The 15,582-nt window shown below is 37.6% G+C and overlaps 3 protein-coding genes and 1 non-coding gene across 4 annotated transcripts; 2 read left to right on the top strand and 2 right to left on the bottom strand.

Moving 5' to 3' along the window:
- The first annotated feature begins 1,142 nt into the window (after nucleotides 1–1,142).
- On the top strand, nucleotides 1,143–7,547 carry LOC147285290 (CBL-interacting serine/threonine-protein kinase 8-like). The gene is made up of 14 exons (XM_086245891.1): nucleotides 1,143–1,725; nucleotides 1,949–2,011; nucleotides 2,115–2,186; nucleotides 2,288–2,395; nucleotides 2,480–2,554; nucleotides 2,667–2,720; nucleotides 2,832–2,957; nucleotides 3,214–3,303; nucleotides 5,192–5,314; nucleotides 5,886–6,005; nucleotides 6,346–6,462; nucleotides 6,668–6,724; nucleotides 6,821–6,895; nucleotides 7,052–7,547. The coding sequence occupies exons 1-14, from the start codon at nucleotides 1,567–1,569 to the stop codon at nucleotides 7,151–7,153; spliced, it is 1,341 nt and encodes a 446-aa protein (XP_086102017.1). The 5' UTR covers nucleotides 1,143–1,566; the 3' UTR covers nucleotides 7,154–7,547.
- Nucleotides 7,548–8,456: 909 nt separating this feature from the next.
- Nucleotides 8,457–11,557, bottom strand: LOC147285289 (putative pentatricopeptide repeat-containing protein At5g52630). The gene is made up of 2 exons (XM_086245889.1): nucleotides 11,347–11,557; nucleotides 8,457–11,097 (listed from the first exon to the last, which is right to left on the bottom strand). The coding sequence occupies exons 1-2, from the start codon at nucleotides 11,440–11,442 to the stop codon at nucleotides 8,902–8,904; spliced, it is 2,292 nt and encodes a 763-aa protein (XP_086102015.1). The 5' UTR covers nucleotides 11,443–11,557; the 3' UTR covers nucleotides 8,457–8,901.
- Nucleotides 11,558–12,819: 1,262 nt separating this feature from the next.
- On the top strand, nucleotides 12,820–14,718 carry LOC147285288 (transcription termination factor MTERF15, mitochondrial-like). The gene has a single exon (XM_086244204.1). It carries the CDS (start codon nucleotides 12,888–12,890, stop codon nucleotides 14,058–14,060), a length of 1,173 nt encoding a protein of 390 aa, XP_086100330.1. The 5' UTR covers nucleotides 12,820–12,887; the 3' UTR covers nucleotides 14,061–14,718.
- Nucleotides 14,719–15,274: 556 nt separating this feature from the next.
- Nucleotides 15,275–15,352, bottom strand: LOC147285287 (small nucleolar RNA snoR28). The gene has a single exon (XR_015122730.1). It is a non-coding gene; the product is annotated as a small nucleolar RNA snoR28 (small nucleolar RNA).
- Nucleotides 15,353–15,582: the final 230 nt, after the last annotated feature.

Below are 15,582 nucleotides of genomic sequence, written 5' to 3'. Positions count from 1 at the left end.
TTTTTGATGATTTAACAGAAAAATGAATGTTAGGTGGTAAATTAGCACATATTGATAATTTCAGGTTGTAAATTGACAAGAAAAAAAGTTTGGGTGGTATGAGAGCACACCCCTTATAGTTCAGGTGGTATTTGGGTAAAAAAGACAAATCCGAAATGTTAAATCCTAAACCAACAATTCAGGCCCCAAAACAAAGATCGCCAAATGTAAGAAGAAGCAATTCCCCTGGCAGCCTCTAAAAAGGACACACGAGGAAAATAATGTGCATTGCGTATAAGAAAAAACAGAAAAAAAATTGGCAGCTTCTAAGAAGATCTTTCCTTGCATATTTATTTGTTGAGCGTAAAGAGTTGTGAAAAGTGTATGAAAAACAAAAAGAAATAGTTTCATGGCCAAAAAAAGAAAAAGAAATAGTTAGTGGAAAGTGGGCCTAACCCACTTAATTTTGCTCTTAAAGTTTTAGGTGTTAAATTCAAAGATTAGGTGTCAAGTTCTGAATTCGCATCATTAAGGAAGAAATCATCAAATCTTATCCGAATGATACATATATTGGATTATATTCATTTATATGTGTTTCAGCTTTCAAGGTGTATATGTCATAAATTATGTGTACAAAAATTTCATTTATATGTGTTTCAGCTTTCAAGGTATGTATGTCATAAAGTATAATGTGTACAAAAATAAATACATATATGTCCTTGAATTCTTTTTCTAAGATTTAAATAAGAGAATTAAAGATGGCAAAAACCATGCTAATGCTATTTACCTAAAATTAAAAAATGAGAATTAAGGATTGGCTATATGAGATTTCAAATTGAAGGATTTTAACTAATGTTTCATAGATATCTGAATGAAATAATAAACATATTATATATTTGTAATTTACATTGTATGATTGTATCCAAATTATCCAATGTTTAGAATATATTGAAATACATAATCAAAAAAGAAGAATCTATTCAAATACACTAAATTGTATCCAATATTTCTTTATTGTTCTTCAAATTCCAACTAGTTTACTTTATTTTACTTTTTTCTAAATCAATCCAAATCTCTAAAAGAAAAGCACAAAAACAGAGGCCGGAGAATCATGGTCGTTGTCCTTAAGACACCGTGGAAAGCTCCGAAAGACAGATGAGAGAGAGAGAGAGAGCCAGAGTCTGAGAGTCGTTCAAAGCATCAACACGTTTAACCTCCTTAACATATATTTATATGTGCAACTGCTTTCATAAATTCATAGCTTTGAGTTTGATTATCCTCTAAAACCAATCCATTCCAAAAACCCAAATCAAAAAAGGGAAAAGAAAGCTGTTTTTTCTTTGAAAATTCAAACCCTCATCGTCATCACCCGCCAGGCTTTTGTTTGATTTTTTCTGCTGCTTTCTGCTGTCTAATCAGAATCAAAGATAATAAACAGCCCATTTAAATATTCGGCAGAAAGTGGTTGGGGCTTTGCTTTGTTGAAAGTTGAAACCTTTGCTGCTTTCGCTTTCTTTTCTGAGAGAGAGAGAGAGAGAGAGAGCTCCAATGTTGAGATTGAGCTGAGAGACACAGAGAGAGACAAAGATGGTGGTGAGGAAAGTGGGTAAGTACGAGGTTGGGAGGACGATCGGCGAAGGGACCTTTGCCAAGGTGAAGTTCGCGCAGAACACTGAGACGGGTGAGAGTGTCGCCATGAAAGTGCTCGACCGAAGTACCATCATCAAGCACAAGATGGTCGACCAGGTACTCAAGCTTGCCTTAGTTGTACGGCCCAAGTTGCTCAAATTTCTTGTCTTGTATGTTTAATTTGAATTGAATAGGTTCCCAAATTACCCATTTCTGATTTCGCATGGTTTTGGACCTTTTGGTTTCGAATTGGCCTTACCTCCACTATCTGGGACTTAAAAGCGTGACCCAGTTTCCATTTTGTATTTGTGTGCTTAAAAAATTGATTGCTGTGATGCAGATCAAGAGGGAGATATCTATCATGAAGCTTGTCAGGCATCCCTATGTTGTTCGTCTGCATGAGGCATGTGATATCTTTATTCTAAGCAGCAAAAGGTTTCTGCAAAATGTTTTTGCAAAATGTTTTAAGTTTGTTAGCCACTGACTTATAATGTTGTTTTGTGTAGGTTCTAGCGAGCCGTACTAAGATTTATATAATATTGGAGTTCATTACAGGTGGTGAATTGTTTGATAAAATAGTGAGTAGTCTAACTTTAAAATTCAAATCCCACAGCTCAAGATGGACCATGAATTGTTTAAGAAAGTGGTGATGTTAACAGTGAAAACAATGGTTATTCAGGTTCATCACGGACGTCTTAGCGAAAGTGAAGCCAGGAGATACTTCCAACAGCTTATTGATGGGGTGGATTATTGCCACAGCAAGGGAGTATATCACAGAGACTTAAAGGTCTTCTTCCTTTTATAACAACTGGCAAGCAATTGTGATTGTTTCTTTCTCTTTCATGAAATTCTTATCATTGTTCCTGTGCAGCCGGAAAATCTTTTGCTTGATTCTCTTGGAAATTTAAAAATTTCAGATTTCGGTCTTAGTGCATTGCCCGAACAAGTAAGATTCCTATACTACTTTTTCTTGTCTTTTCTTGTTTTTCTTTTTTGACATTATCAGAGTTGAGAGATTTTAATGTGTTGGGATATCAATTGGTGATGTTTGCACATAGGGAGTCAGCCTCCTTCGGACGACGTGTGGGACCCCTAACTATGTAGCACCTGAGGTAATGATAAATTAGCCAGCTTCTGAGTTAGATTTTGGCATATCTCAACTGCTGATATTTTTTATTTCATGCATTCATTGGCATTTATTTATTTTTCATTTTCTGCTCTAGGTACTCAGTCACAAGGGCTATGATGGTTCCGTGGCAGATGTATGGTCCTGTGGGGTCATCCTTTATGTTCTGATGGCAGGATATCTTCCATTTGATGAGCTTGATCTCACCACACTATATAGTAAGGCATGAACCTCTTTCATGTTTCCATTTGATATCTTCCATAGTAATGCTGTCTCTGTTTTTTCACATGCTACATCCCGTTTGTTATTAATTTTAGATGGAGTTTCTATTGGATTCTGGGCTTGATCATTTCATGGTCTAGTTTCAGTCCTGACTCAAAATATTTTGCCTCCTCTGATGTCTACTTTTCAATACGGATGTTAAAAGTGTGATATAAATATCATTGTTAAGTTCAAGTCATCATCATTTGTTCATGCAGATTGAGAAAGCAGAGTTCTCATGCCCATCTTGGTTTCCGGTGGGAGCAAAATCCTTGATTCATAGTATTTTAGATCCAAATCCTGAAACTGTAAGTATTTGCTAGGTTACAAGATATTGCTCATTTATATGCATACAGAGCTCATTTATATGCATAAAGTGCACAATCTCAGGCTTCAATTACTATTTCAATGTCTAACAAAGACACAAATAGTTGGTGTCAGTGTTTTTGTGGGTTCATATTGCTTTATAATACGAAATTTAAACATCTTGGAATGAAATAAGACTTGTAACCATCCAGCATCAGGACTAGGTGTTTAATAAAACAAATTGAAATATGAGAAGTATTTGGTTAGAAGTACCAAGGCTTGTGCTTTATGTAATTGGAAACCTGAGTTGGTCTGTTTGGTAATTGACCGACCCAACCTTTCTATATAGTTTTTTTTTTTTAATAAATTTCATACCCGTCTTCCGTGTGTTTGTCATGTCAAGGGAGTGGGGCACTTTTAATTGAAGTCTAAGGTTGTGTTAGATTTGTTAAAAACTCAGAAGTGCCTATTTTGAGTTTGATTGCAGGGAGGCTAAGTCCAGAATTCAGGGTACACTGTTGGATTTCCTATAGAAATCACCCTTAGGATTTTCCTTCCATTCTTGGTGATTTAAGCATGTCACACTCTATGTTGGTGTTTTAAACTGTATATTGTATGGTATTTTGTTTAATGGAGATTTATATGAGATATGCCACTATTGTTAAGTTTTATAGTTTTTGCCAATCACCAAAGTTGCGATATTCTCAGATTTTAGCCGACCATTAAATGATTTTGTTTCCAACGCATGTTAAATTGACAAATAAGACTAAGGTTTTAGAATTTGGTTGTTTTCAAGAACTTACTCAAACCAAGGGTTTCTACCTGAAAGATTTTTCAAAGAACAAGACTCATGTGTCTTCCAAACTTGTCCTCAACCATTGGATTAGGGCAGGGAAATCTTCCTTTAGTCACCAATCCCAGTTTTGGGGCGCGACAGTTATGGTATATTATTGGCTCTTTGGTTGAATCGGTATACCTTTTAATGCCATATAGGTCCCAGAAAAACAAATAATGTGTTAGATACTTTCATATGAGCACATGTAATGAAAGTGAAACCTAGCAATAGAATAGCTGGAATGTGTCTGCACTAAAGTCAGTACGTTTAAGTTTTATTGAATAACTTAACCATAAAAAAGTATATTGAGGAACCTTTTTTTGGACAAAAGTTACTATTTGTAGATAATTAAAATTTCTAAATTGGAATAAATTGAATGTGATGATTGGATTTCTTATTAAAAACTAATTGTTACCAACAATGAATATCTGTTTCATTATTAAGAATTATGAATGCTTGGCTTGTGCCTTTTCTGCATTCTCTAATAAACTTACCTTTTTTTAATAAAAAAAAGAAAAAGAATTATAGAGTATTATATGATCCTCTGTGGGTGACTGGTGGTCATGAGTGATTGTGGCCTTTATTCTATTGCATCATGATTACATCATCACCCACTTGATAAGGGATCCTTTGGTGGTGTTGGTTCTGTTTTCACTATCTTACACAATATAAAAGGCTTATTTCCCATTTGCATTACCTTACTTATGACCCTGGGTGACTTTAGGCAAAAGTATGAACAGGGTCAACTATTATATTTAAAGCAATAATGCTAGAGTCACCAAATTTGTTCACCAAATGATGTGTCAGTATCTTGTTATAAATAAATGAGCCTCAGAGTGGACCTAGATTTGAATCAATGGAACATTGTCACATCATTTGGTGAATAAATTTGGTGACCCTAGCAGCTCTCTATTTGAAGTTAGTGGATTGAATTCTTGGTAAATATGTTACATGTGTTTCAGTTAATTACTTTTTGTTTGTTCTACAATTCTTTGAATTATTTTGGTTGTGGTTGTTTCTGAAAAGTCTGAGTATGTGACTTTGTGTCAATGCAGCGTATTACAATTGAACAGATCAGAAAAGATGAGTGGTTTCAGAAGAATTACGTTTCTGTGAAACTATTTGAATATGAAGATGTAAATCTGGATGATGTAAATGCTGCTTTTGATGAGACTGAGGTTGGTAAGGCTTTTAGAAGCTACATTTTTTTTTTTTTTTTGAGATTGGAAGCATACAATTCCATTCTCTGTTAATCAGTCCTGATTTCTTACGCCAACCCATTCAATATTATGTCTTTTGGAAAAAGTTATGTGTTGTGGATGTGATGCAGCCCATAACCCATCAAAACCCAATCACTTCTTGGCTCAGTATTCAATTTGTGGGTTTTTGTTTAAGTTTAGTTCAGAAGGTAAGTCTAGAGTCCCATTTTTTTGGTTCGGAACAGCTATGCTGAATTAGGAGAGCTCCCTTTCGTCAGCTTAAGTTTTCTTGAAGATCTTTGAAGTTGTATAATTTATTTTTTGGAATCTTGAAAGCTGTATTGTTGAGTACTTCATCAGAGAGGGTTCATGCTCTATATCAAGCCAATCACCTCTTTACCATATTTCCTGATATCCAATAAAGCTTAATTTTGGTTTTTCTATCTTAGATTCTTAGGAGGTGGTATCCAGATTTAGTGCCTTTGTTCAATGGCATTGCTGTAAATTGTCTTCCCTCTATCCTTAACTTGTGTTATGTGGTTTATTGTAGGAACAGAGGGCTAGCGAGCACTGTGACAATGAGGATAGGGGTCCTTTAATTCTTAATGCGTTTGACTTAATAATTCTATCTCAAGGCTTAAATCTTGCCACAATGTTTGATCGTGGCCAGGTAAGACATTGACTTATTGTTTACTTTTCTTTTATCTTCTTTATCCTATATTCCTATAGCGGTTCATTGAATCATACCTCTTGTTTTCAATGTATTTTATACTAAAGGTGCCCTCACACCCTTAAAGCTGCTAATCTTTCTTATACTCTGAATCTCCTAGTTCATTCAATCTGTCATGAAAGCATCACAATTCAACAGTCAACTGAGATTTCAATGTTTCAGCATCATGCCGGTTTTTGTAGATATAAGTTTCCATGAGATAATCTTTTTTTGTCTGAGCTAAATAGTATACAATGTCAGTTTCCATGAGATAATATGAATTTCATTCCCTCCTTGATAGGATTCTATGAAGTATCAGACACGCTTTGTTTCACAAAAGCCAGCAAAGGTAGTATTATCCAGTATGGAAGTTGTTGCACAATCAATGGGTTTCAAGACACACATTCGCAACTATAAGGTAAATTAGCTGGATTTTCTATAGTAGTCTACATTCTTGGTGTTTCATTTTCATTTCTCACCCTAATTTTTGTTTTTACCACTATCATGATATATACAAGTCTTTGCTTCAGTTTATTTTCTGTTTAATGTGTGTTATTCATTTGTCTTCAAGGAAGCAGTACCTAAAAACCAACTACTAAACCGAGACATTTGTTTTCTTTCAGATGAGAGTGGAGGGTCTTTCAGCCAATAAGACTTCTCATTTCTCCATTATTCTTGAAGTAAGCTTTCACTCTTGATGCAACACTGGACTGGACTGAAGCACCTCTTAATATTTTAGTCGACTGATTCCTTTTCAATTTTTTTATTGGTTGAAGATTTTCGAAGTTGCTCCCACGTATTTCATGGTAGACATTCAGAAAGCTGCTGGAGATGCTAGTGAATTCCTCAAGGTCAGTTTTCAGTTTGCTTCTAACAATCTTTGCTTGATATCATGATAGCTTGCATCACCTGTGTGTGAGCGCATGGGGTGTCTGCTTGCATGTGAAATAGCATAGCTTTTTTTCCCTTTTAGTTTCTGATTTGAAAGGATGTGCTACTGTTTACAGTTTTACAAGAACTTTTGTAGCAATCTCGAGGATATCATCTGGAAACCGCCTAATGAATCTAGCAAATCAAGGATCAGCAAGAGTAGAAGTAAAAAGCGTTGATTTCGTACATGTAACATTGGGTGCTTTCTAGTCCATCATCATTGCTTGGCATGTACTTTGCAGTGGTTTTGACCTTTGAGGATAGAGGGGCGTTAAGTTAAGGTTGTAATTGCAGTTTTCCTAACCAACCTTGAATCTCCTTCCCCATGACTCTGCTGTTCTTTAAAAAGAGGAAAAACGAATCCAGAAGGAAAAAGAAATATTAGAAAGAGATCTGTTTTTGTTGTTTTTTTAGTGTATAAAGTTGTATTGAGTTAATTTGTTTTCCTGTCATTTTAGTGCTGTTTGTATAAGCTGACAGTGTTGATCAGATTTAATGGATGTAACTAAGCAATTGACAATTGTTTTTAGAAGAGAACATTCGAGGTTGGGGAGAAAAATCATTAGCAAAACATTTGAAGTTTGAACACACAAAAAAAGAAAAGAAAGAAAAGAAAGATCATTAGCAAATCATGTTCTTATATCTTTGTAGATCTCTCTGTATGAGGGGTTAAACTAGTCCAACTCATTTTTACCTTGACCACATTGGTTGCTTCCACACTTATTTTGGGACCCATGTCCAAGTCTGTTTGCTCTGGTTTAGTAAATCGAGATTGTGACTTATCACTGGATGTAACACCATTTGATCAACAAGGTGGCGATATGGGGCTGAACTGTTGCAAGAAGAAAAGAGAGGAGACAATAATGTTTGTATGAGTTTCAGGGTAACTAGGGCGAGTATTATTTGCTGATAACTATATCCAGTTACGTTCTTTTTTTGTCTTGGGAGAAGGGGGAGTCGAACTTGGAATCTTTCAAACACTGTGAAAAGAAATACATTAGACTAATAGCTAATCGGCAATTTGATTGATAATTCCAACACAAAAAATATTTCAAATTGTTCAAATTTGTCCTGAATGTACTGATTCTTTTGTGTGGGTCTTATAGTTCCAGACTCTATAGTAGAACACTTATCCCAAATCCAAAATAAGAGTTCGACTCCCTCCCCGTCCTGTTCAGCCTTAGCCCTTAGGCCTCCTTTGAATCTTGAATATGCATGTAACATCATTTGTCTCTTTGTCTCTTTGTCTCTCTGTCTACAATGCTATAAGCCTACGCTGTAGAGACTGGAAACTAGAAGTTGCTTATATTGGACATGGAAGTCAGCAGATCAACCATGAACAACTTGTCCTATGTCGCACTCTAATGCTAGTATATTAGCACCAAAAAGAAAATGAATCTCAGTGCATTCAAATTAGGTGCATACACTGAATTCACGCAGTATTTTGTTAAAATGAAAACATAAAAATAAGAAAAGAAAAAATGGCCAAAAACAAAACTCTATAAAACCCAATATGTACAATGAACATTCATCTTGCAGATTTTCTGTCCCACATGAACATTCAAGTTACTTGTTTAATTCGCTCAAAAAGGAGTGCTCTGGTCTAATTAATCCCGCTTTTGTCTTGCAACAAAAAGATGATCTCACATCTACAAGCCTCAAGCATTACATAAAAATTCGGTGAATGTAAGAGCCTGCCATATCAGTGACTGCACTGACCATAAGAACAAAGTGTTGAGGTCTAAAGTCCAAATGTGGGTTATACAAGGCCCCTGTCCTGCCTATGAAGACCCTCCAACCCTAATGAAGGATCATAAATAACATATGCATTTTCAACAGGTTTTTCTGGCCAGAATTGAATGACATCTCAGAAGTCAACAAATTGAAGAATTCTGGACTTTGTCCCAGTTTCTCATGCTGAAAGATATCAAAGAAGACTCCCAAAATCCCCACATGAACACTTTCCATTCACAAATTTATGAAGGCGCTTGCTGTCTCGAATGGTTATTTCCCTAGCAGTCAGTACTGATATGAACTTAACAAACTTATGGCAATCTCTGCACATAATGATACTCTTGATGACCCGTATTGGCGCAGCATTTCGCGTGTTCAACAACCCAAAAGCAACTGCCAACTTTTCACTGTGATAAGTGGTAGAAGAAGACGAAGTCTTCTCTTCGTCCTCATCGGTTACCTCCAAACTTTCTACTGACTCATATCCAAGACTCTTGACTTGATCAATCAAATTTTCCACAAATTTGTGCATATCTGCACTGTGAGGATGAGATTTATCATTGGGTTTAAATGAATAAACCTTGTCCTTAATGCTAATCCAGCTCCAGTCCCTTAGCTTCCCAAGCCTCTCCTCTTTCATCATTTTTCTCACCCTGGAAACATCCTTCCATCTTCCCGCAGAGAGGTACATATTCAACAACAAGACAGAAGTCTCAGTATCTTTTGGTTTGAGCTTGAGCAACTGTTCAGCGGCATAAAATCCCAATTCTAAATTCCCATGACTTCTACACCCGGCAATCAAGATCGACCATATAAACTCATTGGGTTCAAAATCCATTTTCTTGACAAGACCAAAGGCTTCATCTAACCTACCCAACCTGACGAACATATCAATCAGGCAGGCATAATGGTCCATCACAGGCTTAATCCTATAGTCTTTTTTCAGCATCTCAAAGTAACCAAGTGCTTCATTGACCATTCCAGCATAGCTGCAAGCAGATAAAACACTCACAAAAGTAACCTGATTTGGTCTAACTCCTGCAATTCTCATATCCTCAAAGAGCTGCAGTGCTTGCTGCGTCCGACCATGCTGTGCAAAACTCGCGATCATAGTAGTCCATGATATCAAAGTTCTTGTAGACATCTCTATGAAAGCTTTACTTGCTTTCTCAATGCTTCCACATTTATTATACATATTGACTAGGGCAGTTGCTACTACCATATCTGAGAGAAAACCGCTTTTAATGGTCTGAGCATGAATCTGTTCTCCCTGTTCTAAGGCCACCAAACTACTACATACAGTTAAGATACTTGAGAAGGTGAATAAATCAGGTTTCAAGCCTGAGCGGTTCAAATTCAAGAAAATTTTAAGTGCCTCAGTTCCACTTTGGTATGCTGAAAGATCATCTTGTGCAAGGTCTATAATTTGGGCATGGCCTGCAATCATTGCATTCCATGTAATCAAACTGATAGCTTCCATTCCATTAAACAATTTTCGAGCCTCATTTATCCATCCGCATTTGAGGTACATATACATGATTGAATTTCTTACTGGTAGGTTCAATTCATAGCCAAGTTTAATGCTTAATGAATGAACCTGCATCCCCACACCCAAAGACATCATTACACAACACAAGCTCAAGACACTGGTTAGGGTGAACTCGTTAGGCTCAATGCCCTCAGAAAGCATCTCAGTGAAAAATCTCAAGCCCATTGCAGCTTCGCCGTTATCACCAGAAGCAGATATAGCTGCAGTCCATGAGATCACATTCTTTTCCTCAATTCTCTTAAACGCTTTAACAGCAGATTCCAGATTTCCACATTTTGAGTATAAACTACAAAGAGAGTTGCCGATACTAGTGTCAAAGTCAATCTGGTATTTGATAATGTAGGCATGCAATTGCTTCCCAAAATTAATGGCCTGCAAAGAAGAAGAAGCATTCAAAACAATTCCTAGAGTATAATTGGTAGGATAGGCCCCAGCTTCCAACATTTCTTCGAAAACTTGAATGGCAAGTTCTGGCTGCTTGTTGTGAACAAAACCCGTCATCAAAGTTGTCCATGCAACAACATTTCTTTTAGGCAAATTGTCAAAAACCTTACGAGCATTTCCCATGATTCCACATTTTGCATAAACATTGACAAGGGAAGTCGTGACAAACAAATCTTGATGGGTTCCGGTCTTTACGATGTGGGCATGCACAATTTGCGCATTTGAAGCAGAATTTGTGTCTATACATTCTTGCAAGAGAGGGACATAGTAAGAGGACTCAACCTTATCACCCTCTCTGACCATCAAAAGCGCTTCTTGGAAGTCCAGAGGCCTGGGTTCTGAACTTCCATCCAAATGGGTGATTGTGTGACTTTTCGGATATGACACGTTTGCGCTCTGAGATACCAAACGCAGATTTAGAAACAGTAAACAGAACAAGAATTGGGAAAGCACTAAATTTGTTACTTGGAATGGAAAAGAGTACTGAATTTCAAACTTTATATCCACTAAGCTCAAAGTAGTTTCATTTCATGCTTATAGAAGCAAATACATCAAAATTCTAAGCAACAAACCAAAGAAAGTGGCTTCAACAAAAGATACAAACAAACAACACAAGCCCAGAATTGCATGAAAAGATTAGAGTACCTTAATTTCCGAAGGGAGAAAACTAGAGGGGTGTTTTCTGAATTCTTGGTCGAGCTTGAGAGTGCCACTGACAGCAACTGAAGGCAAAGAAGCCATCACAGAAAGGCTTGGAGGTATTGCTTAAAGAAATTGCATGCTGGGGGAGTGGGGAGGGAAGCAATGCTCTTGTTTATCCACTCCTCTATCTGTTTCAGATAAATTTGTGGAGGGAAGGAAAGGACTGCTGTTGTTTGCTTAACCAACCAACAATTTCCCAGTCCTACAATGTAAGCAAATTACACTATTAGCCCTCCATTTCTTTAAATAAAGAGGGCTGCTATTTGCACACCCTATTTTTTCTTTTTGCACATTCTTATTAAGAAAAAAAAAAAAAAACTATACAGCCCCCTTCTTTCCCTCTCTTTTTTCTCTCGTTCACACCCCCCTTCCCCTGTTTTTTTTTTTTTTTTTCTTCTTCTTCTCCAACCCTCCCCCAGCGAGCCTTTCCGCCCAACCCACCTCACCCGACCCACCCCTCCCTCCCTCCCTCCCCCTCCGGCCTCCCCCCTCCACCCAACCCACCTAGCCCCTCAGCCTTTGCACCGACCCCCCCAGCCCCTGCACCACCAAAACAGCCACCACCACCACCTTCTTCTTCCCTCTACCTAAGCCAAAACAGCCACCACCACTACCACATTCTTCTCTCTCTCTCTCTCTCTCTCTCTCTCTCTTCTCGCCCAAGCAAATAGCAAAACAAAAAAAAAGGTGGCAGGTGGTTCGACAGACCAGTGCCGAACCCGTCGGTTTCGTTCGACATGTAACTGCCGAACAAACCTAGTTCGTTCGGTCGGTACCTGCCGAACGAAACTGACGGGTTCGTCACTGGTCTGCCGAACCTGCAATTTTTTTTTTTTTTTTAAGTTGGTGTTGCGGGGGAGGAGGAGGCGCTGCGAGGAGGAGAGAGAAATACGAGGGTCGGTGTTGCGGGGAGGAGAGAGAGAGAGAGAGATGGAGGTGGTCAGGTGAGGGAAAGAGAGTGGGAGGGAGGTGGTCGGTGAGGGAGGGGAAGGGAGAGAGGTTGTCGGGGTGGGTGAGGGAGGGGGAAGGGCTGGGATGGTAGAGGCTGAAGGAGGGGCTGGGCTGGTTTTAACATTTTTTTTTGTTCTTTATTTTTTTTTTAATTTAAAAATTTATATTTGGGTGGGGTGTGTAGTATTTGGATTAGGTGGGTGTGTAATGAAAAATTTTGGTGAGATTAATGAGGTTGAGGTATTTTGATAATGGGAGGGGTGTGTAAAAGAGAAATTTTAAATTTTAGAAGATGGTAGGAGGTGTGTAAAAGAAAAATGTGTGCAAAAAAAAAAAAAAGTGTGCAAATAGCAGCTCTCTAAATAAATATCTTTATTTTTTTTGACTAATAATAAACAAAGCTTATTCACAATAATGCCCTCTAATATATTTTGATATTTTCTGTCAACAATTATCTATGAAATCCCTAAAAGTCTAAAACTCTCTCGACCTCGTTAGGGTTTTGGATTTGCCAACAGAGATTGTTCTACAAAATGAAGATTCTCAGATTCTACTCAATAATTTCTTGTACATTTGCTTCCAAAGCAAAAAGATTTGTTGTTGGAGATGTAAAACCCTCACATTTTTCTCTTCAAACGCAGTTACTCTGCAGACACATCACCTCAGAAACCTCAGCCAACCAACACAATTTGGCAGTCACATACCTCATGAACTCATGTGGGTTGTCCCCAGTAGATGCAATATCAGCTTGCAAGAGGGTCAAGTTGCAATCCCCAGATAGAGCAGACTCTGTTTTGGCCCTTTTGAGAACCCATGGACTCTCTGGAACCCAGATCTCAAAGCTGGTCAGGTCATGCCCAATAATTCTTTCAGCCTCTCCGGACAAAACCCTTTTGCCCAAGCTTAAGTATTTCAGCTCTCTTGGGGTTTCAAGGGAGGACCTTGCAAGAGTTCTGGCTTATAATCCACACCTTTTGTCACGAAGCTTGGTGAAACAGATTATACCCATTTGTAATTTCCTCAGGAGTCAGCTTCCTGACAAAAATGTTGCTCATGTTTTCAAGTGCTTCTCAGGGATTTTCATGGTCAATCACTGCAAGGATTTGGTGCCAAAGACTGAGCTTTTGAGAGATTTGGGTATGCCCCAATCAAACATTTCTCGGTTGCTAACTCATTACTCTCGCGTTTTGATGCTAAAACATGATATGCTCGGTAAACTTGTGGATGAGGTCAAGGAAATGGGATTTAATCTGGAAAAATCGACTTTCGTGTCAGCACTACGAGCATTGAGTGGTAGCAACAGTAAGTTGAAATGGAATCGAAGTCGCCAAGTTTATAGGAGATGGGGTTGGTCTGAGGATGATATAGTCTCTGCCTACATGAAGTGCCCGACGTGCATGATTGTGTCGGAGAAGAAAATAATGCAAGTAATGGAATTTTTAGTGAACAAGATGGGATGGCCATCAGCAATGGTCGCCAAAGACCCCTTGATTTTAAATCTGAGTTTAGAGAAGAGAATAATCCCAAGGTGTTCAGTTGTGAAAGTTTTGATGTTGAAAGGATTGGTAAATGAAAATTTGGGTTTGTCTTATGTGTTGCGGCCTGTGGAGAAGTTGTTTGTAGAGAGGTTTGTGACCAGATACCTCAAGGAAGTACCTCAATTGTGGAATGTGTATCAAGGGAAAGTGCATATCCACCATGTATGATCTTCTTTTTTCTTTTGGTACATTTGCCAGAGCCCAAAGTGCCTATCTTCTTCAGTTAGTTATATATGTATTCTTATTAGAAGAGCGGCTTGAGGTTGGGTTTGCCCTTCTTTTTTCTTTTTTGATTGAATGCTTGGTTGCTCTTTGTGGTGCTAGTTTCACTATGTGGTACTTTTACGGGAAGAAATAGTGTGTACAATCTGGTTTCAGGTTGGAGCAGTGTTTCCAAGGCATATCAACTTAAGAGTGGTGGTGACACAGTGCAGCTATGGTCATTCCGCTTAACTCTCAACTTTGTTTTGTGCTTCTCAAGCTTCATTAATGGCACCACCAGTACATTCACAATGGAACTTCATCAGCAACATGGACATGGTGCAAGCACTAGTAATCGATGGTAGCCAAACTGGAGGCTCCTTTTCAACTTCTTGGATCAGCCAAAGCCAACTGGAGTACATACATATATACTGTTAGCTATCTGGTACAGACATATAATTAGTCCTTTATTTTCTGGACTTACTTTGGGTTTCTTGCTTCTGAAACCAATTTCATTCTTAGTAATATTGCACTGAAATCAATATATATGGTTGATTGAACTGTATTGTTGTAATATGTTCAATTCAATATTGAATTGATTTTTTCATGGGGTTTTCTGATTTTCTCTCTGTCTCGCTCTATTCCCAAATTCAGACAAGATGAATATAAGACAGTAAGTGTGGAAGATGTCAAATGTTTGAATTATGTGTTGTAGCAGAGTCACAGTAACTCGAATGAGTACCCATTTGCCTAACTTGCCCTTTTCACATTAAACCAGGAGTCTAGAGTTTAGACTCCCTAGGCCATTACTCATTAGCCATTTAAAATGGCATCATTCACATAAATTGATTGGAGTAATCCCTAGCTAATTTTAGAAATTAGGATACACTAAGTCAGCCACAAGTAGAATGCATAGTGCAGCCAACTCATCAGCTAGATATGGTTAGCTAGTATATTTTTGAAAGTCTCCTCCTCATAGTCCATGTCTTCTTTTGCATCTAAATCTGAGTCTTTGCAAAGTTTCCAATCTTCATCACTTTCATCTTCATTATCATCCTACCAAATGGGTCTTTATCCCATAAATACCAGCTGAATATTTACTCCATTTTGATTTTTGTATAGAATTTTGAAATGTGCTTCTGATAATTTCATGAAATGCATGCTTACCTCTTCACATCACCAATTTCAGCAAGACTCTAGAAATTGTGCCAGTGAATGTCATATTAATATTGACATAAACAAACATCATCCTCTTCATCATCAATTTCAGCATAGATTCCATCTGTAAGAATTTGAATTAGAATAGTTAATACTGAACTTAAGGATGACAAGTTCTACCTCTTTTCAACATAACATTTGATTCAAAGTTGAGAGAATATTAAGCAACATAGAGCAAAATAGGACAATTTGAAATGTAGTTTGATAGGCTAGCTGAATACCTCTTAGTCTTAATATTAAGGCAACGTAGTATATATGACACACAAGTACT

This window comes from Dryas octopetala, chromosome 5, assembly GCF_963921425.1.
Source record: "Dryas octopetala chromosome 5, drDryOcto1.1, whole genome shotgun sequence".
Lineage (NCBI taxonomy): Eukaryota > Viridiplantae > Streptophyta > Magnoliopsida > Rosales > Rosaceae > Dryas > Dryas octopetala.
This window is presented reverse-complemented; position numbering and strand designations above follow the sequence as displayed.